The 18851-nt window shown below is 38.7% G+C and overlaps 1 protein-coding gene across 4 annotated transcripts in view; it reads right to left on the bottom strand.

The window, feature by feature from the left end:
* Window positions 1-18212, bottom strand: part of TOPAZ1 (testis and ovary specific PAZ domain containing 1) — a 40091-nt gene extending 21879 nt beyond the window's left edge. The window contains exons 1-8 of one of the 4 annotated variants that reach the window (XM_040548947.1): window positions 16817-18212; window positions 12882-15348; window positions 8567-8634; window positions 6919-7049; window positions 5676-5737; window positions 3676-3788; window positions 1276-1346; window positions 621-758 (exon numbers count right to left, since the gene is read on the bottom strand). In XM_040548947.1, coding sequence (XP_040404881.1) covers window positions 621-758; window positions 1276-1346; window positions 3676-3788; window positions 5676-5737; window positions 6919-7049; window positions 8567-8634; window positions 12882-15348; window positions 16817-17966 — 4200 coding nt within the window. In that variant the 5' untranslated portion in view covers window positions 17967-18212. Of the gene's footprint in view, window positions 1-620; window positions 759-1275; window positions 1362-3675; window positions 3789-5675; window positions 5738-6918; window positions 7050-8566; window positions 8635-12881; window positions 15349-16816 lie in introns of all 4 variants that reach the window. The other 3 variants (XM_040548946.1, XM_040548945.1, XM_040548948.1) reach the window with 3 other exon arrangements.
* Between the last annotated feature and the right edge of the window lie 639 nt (window positions 18213-18851).

The following is an 18851-nucleotide window of genomic DNA, read 5'->3' on the forward strand; positions in this document are numbered from 1 at the left end:
TTAGTTATTTTAATGTTTTATTTCTTTCTAAGTGACTTACATAACCACCAAAGTCTCAGCTAATGCCAAAATCTTATTACGTGACAGCACAATGAGCTTGCCTTGCACAGTTCTTGGAAGAAGAATTTGTTAGGGGGTTTGAAAACACATCTACTTTGCCCCCCACCAGAAAAGTAATATTTCTTGCAAATACGGGAATTTCTGCTCCATTGGAGGAGATCACAGTATCTTTAAACAGACAAGCACCCATTCCACAAAACTTGCACAAAGTAATATATCATATATGGCTTTTGATTTTAAGAACTTATACAAAGTCTGTGTTTGCTTACAGGTGTCTGATGCTTGGCATGGAAATCTCTCAGAACCTCCCCATTCTACCACTCCACATCAGTATGGCCTAATTCTTGCTCTTTTGTTGATGTCTGCACTCAAAAAGTCTGCAAGTTCAAAATTCTAGCATATTTTTAATAGAACTTCAGAAGATCTTCTGAACATCTTTTGATCCATCAATCTCTGACATTTACTCTCTCTCAATATATAAACGAACACAGGAGATGTTGTTTGGCTTTAAAAAGTGTTCACATTTACAGTCTGCTTCTTTCTTCAATAAATCTCTTTACCTTTTCATGTCTTTGTTCGGGAACATGCCGAAACCAACATTTTGCCCTTTCACAGCCACGCAAAGTCATGAAATAGTATCTGCAATATTTACGGGGCAAATCAATCATCCCCAGGATCTGCTGGACTGAATGAGAAGCCTAAAAATAAAATTAAAACAAGCAGAAAAAAAAATATATATTTTTGAAAGCACGCATGCTCTTTTTTTTTTTTTTTTTTGGAGAATTTCAAAATATCGAAGTATTAGAAGAAGAAAGATGACAAACTACTGCACTGCATGGCTCTGGATAACAAGATGACAATTCTGGGCGGGTCAGATTCCTTTACCCTTTTCAGTGCCCACCATAATGGATAATGCAGTCTCTCCTAAATATACAAAACTTTGTCTGCCTTTCACTTCTACAAAAACAGTAAAACAAAAAGCATTATTCATTTTTGTTTACGCTGGAAACAGAAATCATCGAAGCTCCACTGTGAACAAATCACTGGTTTTGTTCTCAGAAATTCTATTTACTCATTTATAACGTTTTTAGAGGAGCAGAAACATAAATCTAACAGGCTTGTTAATTTCTTACTGGACATGTGGAGAATTATCTCAACATCTGTAACAAATTTAGTGCCAAAGTATCAGAAATCACCACAGATTCTGCAACTCACTTTTGCATTTTTGTCTGTCGTCCATGGCTCAGAATCTCCATGGTTTTGCAATGGCAGTGAAAGGCCTTTTCCTGAAAATGTACAATCTAAAAATTAGGATGAAGGCAATAAATGGATCATGTAATAAAATGAGCCATACTGAAACCATTCTCATTTATCTTATTTTCCCTTATATTTAGAAATCTGTCAAGTCACGGCAATGATTAATGAAAATTTGATTAATACAATCTAAAACCAGTAATGTAACTTGTACTTTTCTTAGTTATCCTGAAACTGAGACTTTAAACAAACTTCAAGAGTAAGGGCTTAATAGCAAACATTCACAATTAAACTTCACAACGTTATGCAAGGTTTCTTATCTAACTTACAGAGATGAGAAAAGAAATGGAATGAAAATATCCAGAAGTTTTAATTTCAAAAGGAAAAAAAATGACGACTTTACCAGTAATCTCTGCACTGCCACATCACTAACAAAAAGTTTAAACTATTTTCCGAATTGAAATAAAACCTTTCATAATCTGTATGTTTCAAGCAGTGTAACATCAAGCTCAAGCCCAACGGAAGTTACTGATTTCTTAAACATGAAACTTGGGTTTAGATCTTTAATTACTGCCGATAATGGAGATTTCTTTTTCTGAAGAATGAATAATGTTAATAGAGGATAAGAGTTCAATTTCTTAAACTTCACATTTAAAGAGAAGTAAGAGCTTTTGAATGCCTTGCTTTCTACGGTGCCCATCTGGCATCTTGAAAGAACTGGGTATTCAAAAGGCAGGGTGCTTAGTGCTTTCTGAAAAACTACGGTTTAAATAAAGAACGTCCAATAAAGAGGCACGTTCTAGTAGAGATTTGCGCTAGGCTCTTCATCGGTATGTCATTCTAAACAGATAGGGCCATCACAGGATGGGAAGTAGAAATAGAACAATTAAATATGTACATGTTAAGTACTATCATGGCTGCACGACTCTGTGCAGTGATGATGGGGAATTTAGTAAATTTAGGAAGGGACGGATTTAGTGACAGGAACAAGACTGAGAAAACAGCCAGCAGCTGCAGAAAAATGCCACGGTGAACTTCAGCTCAGAAGTCTTTCCTCCAGATTCTTGCTGTCCCCGCAGCCTAGAGTTTCTGGCCAGGTCCTTTCAACAAGAGTTTGTACTCTCCCTGCCACCATATGCCAATTTCATAGGGGAGCAGGCACTAGAAAATGAAGCAGCTTGATCCTGCCTGCACTGTTCGTGGGGAGAAAAGGGCTGTTTTACTCTCTCCCAGCACAGAAGCTCTTGCTTTGGTAACCATTTCAACGGATACTAAGGAAGGTTTACAAGAACTCTTCAGAATATGAGTACACTTTTAAGGCCAAAGACATGAGCAATTTTAAACCACTGTAGTCTGGAGACATATTTCACTGTTGCTTTTTATAGCATTTATGTTTCTTGCACTTCCTAAAAATACTGTTAAGTGATGTGATGATAAAATTGTTCTACAAACTCTGACTGGCAGTATAATCTGAAATAAAGCAAGAACGTCTGCCACTGATCTCAATTCAGAAAATCCGCATTTATAAACATCCACATTAACCAATCATTCTAAAAACATCAGTTCCCAAAACAGCTGTTGCAAAGGAACAGAATGCCTATCTATCCATATGTAATCAAGTCCTGGTTTTTCTCTATCTCGTTTGCCAAATAAAACTATGCATTTATGTAAGGCTAAACATCAGAGTTCTCATGTGCAGGGAAAAAGATAAGGAAGCTATGACTACAGTTCCATTACGTTATGATTTCTCTGGTAGCAGAGACACTTCAGCGGTACCTGTCCCAGTTGTGAAATATACCAGGTCAAAATGAAGTGCTGCTTATTAAATCTAGATCATTTCCTTGATGCACTTTAGCAAATGCTTCACAAACGTTTGAGTTGGCATACATAAGAAATTTCTGATCTTCGGCAAGGTGGGCAAATTCCTTTGCCAAGCATTGCTGACAGATAACAATCGATCAAGAAAACCTGTTGTCACATTCTCCAACCACAAATAAAGAAAAGTAAGTTATTTGCTAAAAACATGGTTCAAACACAAGCTGTCAAAATACTAAGAATGCAGACATTATTGTACCATTAAAGTATTTGAGAACTATAAATAATAATATAAAATGAATGATATTTCATCCAACCAAATAGGAATCTGCTAAAAAATCCAGAACAAGAATCGAGAAAACAAACCTAAACAAACAAAAACCTAACCTTTTACATGAGTGTGTTTATTTTTGCTTCCATGTATAAAAATAAAACAAATTTCAGCCAATGACTTCAGGAATTGAAGAAAATCCTTATGGCTTTATAGGCAGGTAACACACATGTAAGAATAAATTCTGGAGGGTTCACTAATACAGCATACGATACCGTTCTTCCTGGCTTTCAGCACTGTACTTTCACTGAGGACTTTTACGTTCGGGACATGCAGTGGCAGTCTTGAGAGCAGCTCACAGTTCATAAGGTCTGTGTATTTACAGTCACTGTTGAGTGTTAAAAAACAAACATTTGGTTAGCCAAATTAAACATGTGCTTCTCTCATATACTAAATACCTATAAAGGGGGATTAAGTATATAAAAGATGAGAATTTCTGCAAAAATTAAAGCAACACTTAAAAACTCACTGTATATTTAAATGGCTAGCAGTCCCAACAACTTTATTAAGGGGCTATTATAATAAATCCCCTTTTAGCAGATCTTATTCCCTTCAATTAAGAATCTAGGTTCAGTATGAACAACAATTCAGCATGCTTGCTGTTTGGAGAAAGCAATAGTCTTGCTATCCCCTATGAGAAGCACATTCTAGCTATTTATTACTTCTTATAGCAAGGATAAACCCTTCCGAAACTGCAGACTGTTTTTAATACAGTTTGAAGCAAAAATGCTAATGCAGAGAAGAATAAACTCCATAGAATAAGCCTAAATTCATTAATATCTATCTTTACTTTTATTCCAGTCAATATACTGCATTAGTCCTCAGAGGAAAAAAAATCTGTAGATCTCATCGCCCAGAATTTTCAAGTTACCATGTAAAAAATTTTTTATGCTTCTTCACCACACCAGCCTCAGATGTGATACAGCAGGATTTTCATAACAGCCTACCTTCAGGATAACAATCTCAGATTGCGTTTTAATCTAGATGTCAAACTACACAATTCAGTCAAGAACTCTAAACTATATAGCTGAACAATCAAATCTTTTTTTTAACTGACATCATCACTAGAGCCAGAGTTTGCTAAAAAGGGACAGTAACCATGTCTTCTTCTAGGTGAAACTTTGCAATAGTAACATTTTTGAGTAAGACTAGAGAAGAGTTTTACTCCGAATGAAGGACTGGAGTTAAGCACAGAGTGCTGTGTTTCAACTAAGGAAGTTTATCTCAGCTCTAATGCTCTGTTAAGGAAAGACATGAATTAATGTGCTACAACTTGCACAAATATTTTTATCCAGCATAATCTATTTTTTCTGTAGCATGAAGAGCCATTTATGGCATATAGTAAATCTAAAATACTTTTAATAGGAAGAAGAGCTTGAAGCTTCTAGCCGATTAAAGAAAAGACAAAATATTCTGTGTATAATGTACTTTTGGTACACTTCAAGTCTGTCAAAGAAATGTGACTGGTACTGGAAAAAAGCAGTACCCTCTTCTATGCCAGATAAACTTTCTTGACTATTGTGAAAATGACTCTGAATGTCTGTGACTCACTTTATCTTTTATTTACTTGAGTATTCCATTAGTTAAGTTTATTTTTTCTACAAAGTTGTCTTCTGCTTTGCTTTTGGGCTGATGTTGAATGGAAGCATATTACTTTGACGCTTCAAGTTGTAAGTACAATAGACAAAGTAAGCACAGCTTGAAGCCAGCATAGCAGTTAAGCACATGCTTAACTCCACATGCTATGTTTTTAAGCGCCTTTTTCTACTGCTGCTCAAATATTTGTCAGTCTGAATTTGAATGAAATCTTTAAATCGTCTCATGAATTTATAAAGTCCCAAGAGGCAGAAAAGAAAGCTGAGAGTTTCTTTTATGTTCTAGTAAATGCTATTGTGGCTGGAAATCTATCTTACATTGTATTCATATCGAGATGCCAACACAGGTGAGACGCCGGTATAAAGTGGCTATATTTAGTCACCAGTCAGAAGACAAAATACCAACTGTTGTCTGTTAGGCTACTACTGCAATATGGCTATATTATTCTTGTACTCAGCACTGTGAATTATACTATTTGACACTTTTTTTTTTTAATCAGTCATAATATAACAGAAAAAGAGAATTAAAATGCCAGTGGTGTTTTGGCAAAAACATCATCTTTCATTTGTAAAGTGACTTGGGAACATCACAGGTTACTTGAAGGACACAGTATATTTACCTTTTTTCTGCTTCACCTTTTTCTTCCGGTTCAAGAGCAGCCACTCCGTCTGCAAACCTGAACTGTGAAGATATTTAAAATGTACTTTATGGCTTAACTTTGGTTAAGATTGAGGTTTGGGTGAGATTAGTTGTAGATATTTATTGTTGTCCAACATGGCACAGAAAAGCACACGTATTAGGACACTGATTTTATAAAGCCACAACACCACAAAGTAGCCCATCTGGGGATTGGCCTGGCAATACTGCAGCAAGTACTGCTCCTCCAGCAACCTACACAATTTGACATACCCTTTCATCCTCTCTAACACGCTGGGGACAAAAGAGTGCCGTTCACTTTATGAATCACATGTTAGAAGCACCAATTCCATTTGCTGAAGGAAATGCTTCTATTCTGCTTTTAAAAATCATTTTTGCCAGGGAAACCCATTCCTTACTGTTCGATCACCTCATAATTGCACTTACCAATTTTTAACCATCTGAACTTTGTAGTTTAACTTACCCAGTTAAAACCATTATCCACTCCAGATGTAATGGAAAACAGTAGACACTATCAGCACCTACATCTGAGTGGCAGTGAAATATAAATTCCAATCCATTATCAAATAAGTAAATAGCATAATACTTCAGCAACTCTTAAAATACCTGGACTTATTATCTTGAGGAAGGAGGTGAGAGAGCATAACGGTCAAATAAAGTTGTTGAGCATGAAAATTGCTTAACATTCCCTCAGAATTGCAAGGAAATCAGTATGTTACTGTCATGGCACTTCTGCCCAAGTGATCAGTCACATAATGCTCCTCCTTGGAGGCAGGATGGCTGTGCAGCTCCCCAGGGTTCAAATGCCATCCCTTCCTCCTGCGGCTGTGCGGTGAGAAATACTTGACACCTACTTTTACTAGGTATGTTATCTAAAAATATTACATATGCACAGTAGTGCTCTTGCGTGTCCATTGAAACAGTATTTTTCATACAACTGGTAAAAGAGAATTACCTTAACAACTGAGATGACAGTATCTTGTTTCATTTCAAATTTGTAGGTAAATTATTGATGTCATGTTAAAAACAAAAAACAAGTTCCATCAAGCAAAACTGAAAATGTCAACGGCATACAGTAATTGTAAAACTCTGGATGTCATATCTTTTAATTACAGGAATTTAAAAATTAGCAATGAAAACTATCCAAATACATGGATTACCATTTCTTGAACTATTCAGCGACAGAAAGAATGATTTCTCGGTACCTTTTCATTAATTTCAAAACTCTTTAGAAATCCATCTTGCTTTCTCAGTTGCCCATCTTCAAAAGAGTCCTCAGTAACACCTCGCAAAGGACTGTTTCTACTGGATGAATTATGGGTTTTAATATCTGTAGCTGAAAACGTACAAACACATTACTTTATGTTTCCCATACTGCAAGACAACAGAACTTTTATTTCCTAGATATTACAAAGACTTACAACCTATGACATTTAAGAGCTTTTAGGACTTCGTAAATGCAGAATTTACATGTAAAATTATTTCACTTTAAAGCACAAACCCTTTCAAATAAACATTAAACTAAGTCTGCAATTAAAATTCCAACCAAGCTGTATGTTCTGCAGTAGTCCCTGTAGAACAGTGTAACAGGTTTATTTATATCACATTGAATTCAATATTTTAAAAATAAATTCAGTTACAATTTATTATTAAAACACAGCCAAAGACATGTATGTTAATTTGCTACGCAAATAAAGACTTAAGTCTCTGCTGGAGAAGAGGCTAAGTTAATCATAATGACATGATGTAACTCAGCAGTAAATACAGACAGCTCTGAAAAAAATCAAATTCCTGTGATACAGTAAACTCAATGAGAATTCAGTGCAAGGGAATTTCAGCACCTTTTGTTAAGTGCCACAGGAAATGAAAAGACCACCTAACTGCAGCTCTCTGAAGTGGTTCTTTAAGCACAATAAAAGAAAAGAAAGTCAGTATTTCATCATATCACATAGTCACCGGTGTCTGTATCATCATCAGGTCATTTATCTTTTTAAAAAGTTACAGTCAGAAGTCATCAAGGACAGATCAATATGCATGTGGTAACTTAAGTGTGCGACTGGATCCTAACTTACTCAGACCTGTGAAGAACGAGCTGCTTAAACCTTTTTCTTTATTTTAAGCCCCAGAAGAAGACCCATAGACTTCTGGCCTCTAATTTCATTAGAATATGATGTAAACCAACAAACAGATTATGCAAAGTAGAAGTTACTAAAGATTACAAGACTGGATTCCAGGTTTGGGTTCAAACACGTCAGTAGTGCAGGTGCCATGCTCCATCCTCTGGCCCTTTCTCTTTATGTAACAAGAGGCTTAGCTGTACGCTTGCTACCTACTGCACCTCAGCGGCCTTGGTATCTGAGCTTTTACAACCCCATTACCATTTATTTTGCCTTCTAATCACTGAAGCTTGAAACCCTTCCTCCCACAAATGCTCGCTATTCCCACAGGGAAATTCAATCCTTTTTCTCCAAGATGCTACTTCTGCTCCAACCACTCACTCTTTCTACATGAACATAACACATTAATATAAAAACACTTAATGTCTTATTATTGTCTCATCAACTAACAGAGTTCCTTTCCTGAAGTGCCAGAGATGTCAAAAGACAGAAAAAAAAAGGACAGAAAAAATAAAAGGACAGAAAAAAGACAGTACTATCAACAGACAAGAACTACAGGGAAAGACGTTCTCTGTAAGAGGTTTGTACCATCTCAAAAGACGTGCACTTTACATAATTAGGAAATAAATCACTGTTACAAGACATTATTAACTGACAAGTTCTCATTTTATGTGGAAAGCACAGATCCTAGATTTTCCCACTGAACATCTTTGTGGTTCCTTTCTCAGACGCTTACCTTTTATTGCCAAATCCTGTGAATTTTCAGCATGATTCAACATTCCAGAGTCCTGTACTGTAATGTCTCTGTTTTGAACAAAATGTACATTTAAGATCTCCATCTTGCAAAAAGAGAACTAATCTAACCAGTTGTGTAAAATTAAAGTTTTCAGTCATACTTTTAGCTACAGACAGAATCCTTACTTACAATACGCTATCATCATTAGAATGTTCTTAAACCTCTTTTGACTATCTTATGTCCATTCCTACAGACATACACCTAGACATGTCAAGTAAAAACAAGACATTTCAAAATATAAATTTTCCAGTAAAAGCTCATCTCATTTCCCATTTGCTTAAAGTAGGGAAAAGGGAAATCTTATCTATACAGCGAATTATGGAAATACTGGGCTAATAAACCAATTTGTAAGTATCTATAAAATGTGATTTATAGCAATTTTACATTCAAGATACTTTGCATAACAATGAATTCCAAAGACAGTAAGAAAAAGGTTTACAGAAAGTTACTTAGTTCACCTATTTAAAGATAAGTTAGAAGAATACCTTGTATTTACGCAGAAGGTAAAAATAAATTAAAAATCATATACAGAATAAATAAAACAACAAAGTCATCATCACAGATTTTGGAAGCTTGTACCTGGTGAATGAGACCAAGTATAACAGCAGCAAGCTACCCAGTAAAATGGAACAATGGAAATTTGCAAGAACCTAATGGAAACGAAAGCTTCCCAGGATGTGTAACTTTGAACTGTATGATATGCAGGCGCAGACACCTATGTAGGTCTATTAGAAATACTACGAAACAGAGTTTAATCAAGTTACGGCAAGTCTGCAGAGGTAAGATGGATTTTTACTAGAAGCAGGCTCTCGGCAGGCTTATTTCATCTCCTCCCACATGACCATACATTTCCATGAAATGAAGAGCTTGAGTGATTTTGCCTACAATTGACTTTTTTTTTTTTTTTTTTTTTGTAAAATTGCAAAGCAGACATTTCCAGAAAGCTGTCATCTTCATACAGGCTTTTTAAAATAGAAAATATATAACAACATCAATAGACTGAAATCTTCATGTTCAGGTCAAATGCCATTTCCAAATCCTTACCAGATTCTGCTGTGTAGTCTGAAATATTTATGAGAACCACTTTTCAAGTTCTTGCAAAGAAGGTGCCTCAAACATCTACAGAAAGCTACATTTATTACAACACTTGGCTTCTGCTCACCAGCCTGACCAATCTAGGAGCACTGACAGAACCTGCAGAAGTCAATGCATTTTTGAGTTCGGAAATGGAAACAGACTGATCACGTTAGAATTTTTTTGAGTAGTGAATGCAGGATGCTCTTGTATGCTGTTGATGATCAAGTTTAAACATCTCTCTCTTTACAGAACAAGTTACATGAACCAGAGTGTTGTTCAGTTTGCTGTTTTGCATTTGAAAAGGGATTAAAGTTTATAGATTTTATTTGAAATGAAAACAATAAAATGCTTGTGTCCTCAGAGCAAGAATGGCTGGCTGCTGATGCTCTTCCAAAGGTAGCCACCAGATCTTCTGGCTCTGAGCCGCTAGATCTCAGATTTTTGTGTTTGGAGGAAGAGCACAAATGAATGCACCAACGGCGTCCTTTCCAATTACAATTTTAATACTATTAAACTCCTAAGTAATACTCAACACAATTTAAAAAGCTTTAACAACCTAGCTATGTACTTTCAGAATAACCTGCTGCTAGCAGACATACTGCTCTTACTTTCTGTATCTACAGAGTAAAACACCGTCACACAAAAATTAATCTACTGAAGTCCATCCCCATGCACAGGAGCACTGAAACAATTTTAGCAAAGATCCAGATCCTTTCTCTCATCATCTGCCTGTTCTTATCAGTCTGAAGGGAAATCAGAGCAAAAGCTATGTTCTGATACGGGTAAAGAAAACAGTCAGCAACAACCACCACCTGCAAGCATCAAGACCTTGCACCTCTGTTCTAGTTAAGATCATTTCGATTGTATTTTTGTAGAGTGTAATGGTTAGTATTAACCAAACACGAAGCAAAATATGCATATACTAGAATTTATATGAGCTCGAGATGGCTGACAACAGTTCAGTTCTGACTCACTGCTCTATGCAGACAGATGGAAGCAGCCTTTCAAACTAATGTTGCTGCAAAGCAAAATTGAGTATGCATAAAATAAGAAGCCAACAATGAAATACATACAATACCAGGATATTTCTAAGGAAAGGCCATGAACAGAAACAGCATTTTGTTTTAAAATATGTAGTACGATATAAACAGAACTCTACCAGCATAATCATTTTTTTTGGTTGGGCAGATAAAATTGAAGTCACAGTATTATCAGGTAAACGCTATCAAAATAAAAAACGACAGCATGAACTGGCCACTCTCACCATCAAACCTGGTGGTATCTAAGCTATCTCAGAAAGCTCTGGGAAGGTCTACTGCCTTGTTTTAATTTTCTCCTATTCAGTTCATTAGTATGTTCTTGACTGTTACCAACTACAGTCAGGAACCTCCTAATGATCTTAGCGTCAACTTAGGGTGGGTACAAAGCAACAACAGCTGATTTTGCCTGCTTCTTAAGCAAATTAAAGAGAAATTCTAAGAAATCAGAACTGTGCACTTCAATTTTCCTTGGCAATGGCAAACAAATTCTACAGATATGAGGTAGAAAGTTGAAATCTGATTTCAAGCAAGTTCAGTCTTCATCTTATGGTTTGATAATGTTACTCCAACTCGATGTCATTACTAAGTAAAGGGAATATTTATCCTCCCTGTAAACTATTGACAAGGCCCAATAAATCTTCAGTTAGTACTGTACAAATAGCAAACTTTACACCCACGTGTTGGTTATGGTCTGAAAGGGCTCGGAAGGTCTGGTCTTCCACTCTGTGCAAGAGCTGTCTGGACACAGTCAGTTGGAAACTTTGTCCATCTCTGAACAGCCATTATTACCCAGGGGCAATATACAGAAACCACTCATTCTGCTATATACAGCATGTTTAAGATATAATATACACTATACAAAAACAGAAAGTGAATGCTCATTCTAACAAATTTAATATGACACAGCCTAATTGTTTCCTAAGACGACTGGTGCTCCTACTAAAGACCTGTCTTTTGAGCTCTGTTCTTCAGAGGGTTTTAGTAAAAAGTATTATTCTATTTTTTTAAAAAATATAAATTCTCATGTCTAAAACCTGCTCAGCACATTGAAGAAAATTCCCGTCCTCTCTCACGCAAGTTTAGTGACAGGGAAAGGATGAAGGAGGGAAAGGAGAGCAAAGAGTCAAAAAATGAATGCTGTTATAAGATGGTGCAACTTTGAAAATAATTATATTTTTATTTAAAATGAAGATAATGTAAAACAACCCATAAAGTGCCAAGGAAGAAAATCAAACACCATCCAATTAAAAAAACAACAACAACAACAAACCTTATCTTCAGAAGAAAAATCTCATACAGTTGCTTTCTCAATTTTGGCTTTCTCGTTAAGATAAAAAATTCAAACTCAAAACTCATTTATCAAACAGAGGTATCAGAGCTTAGAGAAAAGAAAATGGACTAGTGAGTTGACGAGTTCATCTATTCCACAAGAGACTACTGCTTGTTTTATAAAAGCTTGTGGCTACTTTAAAGTGCTCCCCCCTTCAGTGACTTTTACTATCACCTCAAAACCCAGAGAAAAAAATGAATGCCTGATAATGTATACTAGGCTTCTGCTGAATGACGACGCAGGCTTATAAACGTCCAAAATGTGTCAGCTAAATTACAGATCTGAAAGCTATTCACATGTCCGGGGGTAGAAGAGAAGTGGGGAAGGAGAAAGACAGAATGGAAGGCTGCTGCAGAGACAGCCACTAACTCACACACAGACAGCAAAAGCGTAAGCTACACCTAGAAAAGCAAGACGTATTTCTAAGTATCGTACCACTTTACAACTAAAAAACTACCCTCAAAGGGATACTGCTTAAGCCAGATACTTAAAAATATTGTTATTTACTAAGAATATTACTCTTAATAATTAGCTTTCCTTATACTTTCATATTTCACATCATCGAGACCAATTCTTGAGGACTAGGTTTTTCTTCCATTTTGGATTTATCCTTGTTCTTGCCAGGAAACCACAGCATAGTTTATCTGCACACAGAATCCTACCATACCTCAAATCAAACTTTGATGCTTAAAGCCAGCCCAGATATTAGCCAAATTCTCTAAGGAAGTCTGACAACTACAACCAAAGTATACTGATATGAGATCAAAGTAATTGGGATTGTTGTCATCGAAAAGAATGATAAGCATACCTAAAATTAGCATTTACTGAACCTCTATTTTCTGAAATAACAGCATACTCAGGCTTAAGATTCTGCTTCTCTTCTTTAATGAAGATGCTACTACAGGATGCCTTCGTGGGCCAATTATCACAGGCTGTGAGTGTAAGCTCCTCTTCGTCATTGGTTCCAAAAAGATCAGGGTCATCCTGAATCACATCAATGACAAGAACATCTTCTTTGTAAGCTTCAAGAATATCTGGAAAAAAATCACTTTTGGGCTGTGAACGATTCACTCTTGATTTGCCACCACCATGTATTTCTAATGCAACAGGATGGTCAACTGCATTCCCTGAATGCTCAGGAAAATTTGATTTCCATACACATTGAGCAGCACTGAAGCCACATGGAGATGACTCCAGCTGCCTCTCAGGAGCAGGACACGGATATAAGGAGGCATGTTCAGGGAGCGTGGGCATCTCATTTGAAAGGGTTTCAGAGCCATCATGATGCAAGTCCTTACTGTTGATCTTACCAGTATTTTTCTTCATGGAAGCTGTAGATGTAGCATCACTAACTACAGGAAGGGGCTGCTTCTCAGAATTTACCCAAGTCTCCTCACCTCTTTTCTGCCTTTGCGAAACACTAGCACTGTCAAGGAGCTCTAGTGGGCTACAGGTTTTTCTTTCTGATGAACTGATACATTCCAATTTCCTGGATTCGGGTTTGTTTCTCCGTAAAGGAATTCTGAAATTCGTCAGGTTTCTGGTGTTTAATGCTTTCATTAGTTTTACATCAGAAAGCGTCTGGTTCACAACTGATGCCTTACAGCTTAAGTTTATTCTGCTTTTGTTACTTGTAGATGTATTATTCTGGACTGTCACAGATGGGCTTCTCTTTGTTACAGCTCCTTTGTTTTTATTTTTTGGTTTTGCTGTAAAATTTGAGGTTGCTTTAACTTCTTGCGTATCATCAGGGTTAAAAGCCACAGCACTTGTAACCATTTTAACTGGTGATTCCACATTTTCATTGCTCATTCCACAAGTCTCATCAATATCCATAGAAGAGGATTCTGATGTTTCAACTGAAGTCAGGCATTTAGCATTTAGATCCACTGCATTATGTGCACGCTCCTTAACTTTTGCCAGAGATGTACATAAATCCAACTGCCTTGAATTTTCTGTCGCAGCATTGTTTCCTACAGCCTTGACACTGCTTTTATCAGAGGATTCCTCGAAGACTGGACTTAGAAGTCTTTTTCCTTCTGAGATGGACCAGTGATTTTTAGGAACCCATTCAGAAGTCCTGGCACAAGATTCACAAGGCCAAACATTTTTACCAGTCATAGGTATTGTTCTTTGACAGGTAAACTGACACAGTTTCTTATTAACTTTATTCAGTTTTCCACCTGTCATGCTTTTGTGACAATTAGAAACACCACAGGCCTGAGTTAGTGCTCTCAGACTGCCCGAGGTAGCAGAGTGCCATTGTGGTGCCTCACAGCTTGAAGCTTCTCCTTTTGCTACTACTGAGAGCTCAGATGTCTTCTTAAAGCCACCTTCAAATGCAAGTGATTTGGTACTATCCTTCCTCTGTGCTGATGCCTCTTGTGCTTCACAAGTATTGTTTCCTGTATGAAGATCGTCTGTACAATCCCATGAATCTGACAGAGTCATTTCTTTATGCTTTAGTCCAAAGACAGCAGAGGAGCTTGATGTGGCATCTTCTGTCTTTAATTCACACTTAGTGCATTCATTAGCCCCATTTGTGAAAACATTCTGCCCTGCTGACATCTCACTGATTTTCATCTTTTTTGCACGCTTTCTACCAATATTCGATTTTTTTTCACTTAAAAACTTATTGCTTTGACTCTGATGGCATGAAAAATACCCTTTTTTATGTTGAGATTTCACTTCATTAAACAATAAACTGCTTTTTATAGGTGAGCTTTCTTTTTGCATTGTATTAGTGCTGCAATTCATCTCACTCTGTTCTACTGTACTGTCAGGACAAGCAGATTTTCTCTTATGCTGGGCTAAATGGAAGAATCTACTTAAATTAAAAGTGCTGGCAGTTCCATCAAGTAAAGATTTTACAAACGTGTTGATGTAACTACAAGCCTCTAATCTCACAACTGGATTCTTTCTTGTTACGCAGAGCAAGCTGTTGCAATGCTTTAGGGTGTTTCTGCAATGGTCAGCAACACGTTTTGCAGATTTATTTATCACTTTTTCTGCTGTAGTTACACTCAAACTTTGCAAGCACGCGATACGATCAATTCTGGCTTTCCTTTTTTTAAGCTGTATAACAGACCTTTTTGCTTCAGGATGACAAAGAAAACTCTTGTTTTGAGTCCCACCTAAAGCAACAACTGTAGGAGATTCAGAGTAGCGAGGTTCCTTTTCATTGGGATCTTCTGACTTAGTTAGATTTGCCTTACAATTCTTCACAGCCTGCGTACCTGAGTCTTGCTCATTTTTTTTCCATTTTTTCTTTGCTGCTTAAAAACAAAGTAGTCTCATTAAAGAATACACTAAGGGGAAAAAAAAACACCCTAATGCATTATTTTATAAAGAGGACAAAAACGTTCAAGGCTAGTAAAGAACATGACACTGTGTAAGACTAAAACGTTTGTTACAATTCACCAAATCTTATTTTTTCATTTTTAATGAGCACTATTAGCAGATGTAAGAGTACCAAATTGTCTCGTCTTTAGAAAATGTATAAAAAAAAGAACAGAATGTCACAGGGTCATTGGAAGCTGTGTATTTAAAACAGGTGGAAACCAATTAGAGCAAGTCTGGCAAGGAAACTGATGTTGTTTGCACCATCAGCCTTAAAATCTTTTGTTTACATAGTACATTCTCTGTAATAGGAAAGCTTGTTTATAATAATGCAATAATTTATTTCAAATATATCATCCAATTAAATCCTGGAAAATTCCAGGACTTGCATTTTTCTAAAATACTCATTTTTATTTGAGAGCACATACAGATTACGTAAACTGTACACGTGAAAATTTCATATGGAGAACAAACTTGAGAAAGTATTGGTAAAATTTGGTTTTATAAGACCTCAGTTTTCAAACATAATTTTAGTATCTCAAATTTTTCAGGATTTGGTATCTAGATGAAATATTCATTAATAACCTACAGCAAACGTTTGTCATCTGAATATACTCATTTTGGAAGTAAAAAGAATGCCTTACAGACAACTGCATTGAAAATAATGAGAATTCCTAAAAAATCCTCTTTCAAAATTGTTCATTTGATACAATATTCTCTTAATACACCAAAATGAAATCTTTGTTTCTGCATCTTTTAGGACTTTGCAGAGAATAGCGACAAAAAAAGCTGAAAGTTCTGACAACAAAACCCAGCATTATACAAAGACAAGCACTAATGACTGCGTGATACACATTTGAAAATAATCAAATAACATAAAACTGTAGAATTTACTATCTTTTATTTTAGCTTTGCTGAAACTACTGCCTCTCTTCCTGCTTGTGCCTTACCTTCTACATGTAAACGTGTACACTATGTTGGAGGAGAAAACAAATAAAATAAAGAAAAATTCTTACTCAGGGCCTGCTGCTGATACCCCTTCTCTCTTCCCCTTCTGCCCCCACCAGTTTATGTGGTCTCCTCTCCTTTGTGCTAAAGAACTGCTTTTCAACAAAAGCCTCTCTTCCTAAAAATTTCTTCCAAGACTGGTATTCACAGTTCTGTAAAGTCCCTAGCTCAAGAAGCACAGAGATAAGAGCTGGGTTACCAGCCGCATGCTGACAGTCACTTTGAGATAGGACACAGACCACCCCTTCCTGCCTGCAGGACTTTGTCCCACACATACACTAACCTACAGGAAAAAAAATGAATCTGATTTTTCACTTTCTAACGAGGTCTTACTGCAGCACCAGCCCCTCGTCCTGGAAGCCCAAATTCTCCACCTGTATTTCCACAAATGCTTACCACTTTCCCCCAGGCTATCTGTTCCTTTCTGAGGGTCTGAACTCTGCTGCTGTTCTATCACGCAACGCTTGTGCAGCTTTCCTCTGGCTGTTGGTTGTTCTGGGCCACTTACACCCTGTACATGCAGTAACGCCAGTGAGTCCTTCTTCTTCAGACTCACAGCTCTCTTCTTGGACTCCAGACACTTTCTATGGAGTTCTACCAAGGCAGATCCACCTCTCTTTCTTGTCCCCTGTAGTTTTGATTTCAGCAAAGATAGCCTGCCTTTCTTTCTCAAGCATTTCTTTTCTTTTTTCTTGGGCTTTTCTGAACCTTTTAAAGAACATCGATTCATCTTCCCTGGGTTATCTACCACTTCCCAAGGTTGTGGTTTAGACAAGGACGATTCCTCATTCCCCAAATTCCTTTTAAGATCTGGGATTTGCAGTTTCAGTATCATTAAGGAACCAATGCCTTTAATTTCAGTACTACATGTGCTGTTTCTAGGCTGCAGCACCTCTGCTTCTGGCAAACAGGGAATAGTACTCTCTGTGCTGTCAAGTTCCTCCTCCGAGGTCGGGATTTGCAATTTCAGTTCCATATAGGAACGTTTGCGCTTTTTTCCTGAGCTCCTTGAACTCTCTGGGAAACCTGAGAGGTTCAGCCCTTCTGGGCTACCGGTCTCTCCTGAGAATTTCTTCTGCAAGGTAATTCGCGAGAAAAATGGCTGTTGACCCTGTCCCGTCCTTCTGCTTCCAGTCTTTTCCCAGCACGTTCCTGCCACCCTGGTTGCTGCTCGCCAATCTTCACACACGGCAGCGTCTGGTATCTGCACGGCAACACCATTCTTGCTTTGTGATGCCACCCTGCACTGGATCCCCTTGTTTTTCTTACCGGGGAGTCTCTGACAGCTCTCGACTTGCTCCTTCTGCATGGGCAACAGAAGAGCATGCTGCTCAGGAGAAACTCCGGACAGCGCAGCAGGGTGCACAGAGGACGGTAAAGATTGCTCAGCTTTTCTCTCTGGTGCCGGGCGAGAGCTCTTCTTGCCTGCCAACTCCCCAGGCTCACACCCTACCTCTGCACCCAGAGAGCTCAGGCCGGCGGCCACCCTCTGGGCCATCTTCACCTTGCCACCGGTCACCACCTTCCCCGACCTTAACTGGGGCATCACAGGGCCCTGGAAAAGCCACCACCAAGTCCACAAAGCCCACTCACCTGCGCACCCCTACCCGCACGCCGGCTGCCCCAGACCCGAAGGCGAGCACCACCTCTTCCCGCCTCAGCCCTCACCTCAGCGGGGGCGACAGGCCACCACCCACGGCCACCACCCGGCTCCGGGAGCAGCGGGAGGGAGAAGGAGGCAGCAGCCCCGCACCTCCCCGCCTCACGCCCCCCGCCGCCCCCCAGCCCCGTGTCCCTCGCCCCGCTCGCAGTGCACCGCGCCGTCCCTCGACGCCTCGCCGGGCGCCGCCGCCGCCTGCCCGCACCGCACCGCACCGAGCCCGTGAGGGAGGCTCCGCAGCCGTCCCGGGGCTGCCCTGGGCGGCCGGGCGAGTCCGCCGTCGGGGGCGGGCCGGGAGGCGGCCTCGCCGCTTCGCTCCGCTCCCCCGTACCGCTCCGGGGCCGGCTGGAGCTGCTGAGGCGTTGTGGTGGCGGTGCCAAATGGCGGCAGGCGTCTTGCTCGGCCGGGCCTCAATCACGTAGCCAAAAAACACAAACACCAACCCCCTAGCCCCACAAAGAAATACATACATTGCGCACACACGCAACCCACCCACCCCCCCCCCCCGTTCCCTCCCCAAACCACATTGCTCAGCTTTTTTTTTGTTAGGTCTTTCATCCACCAGAATAACTCCCTCCAAAACTGGGAGGGAACATGCTTGTGTTTGTACCAGCACCTTACATAAGCTTTGTATTTCAAATAAAGTATTTTCTGAGGAGATACTAAAGTCAGAACAAAATAGTTCAAACACTGTGTAGCCAGAACACAGCCCAAACTGGTGTTTGGGCTTCAAATGCAGGAGTAGTTCCAGTACAAATGGAGGCCACCAAA

The sequence above is a fragment of the Cygnus olor genome, chromosome 2, assembly GCF_009769625.2.
Source record: "Cygnus olor isolate bCygOlo1 chromosome 2, bCygOlo1.pri.v2, whole genome shotgun sequence".
Lineage (NCBI taxonomy): Eukaryota > Metazoa > Chordata > Aves > Anseriformes > Anatidae > Cygnus > Cygnus olor.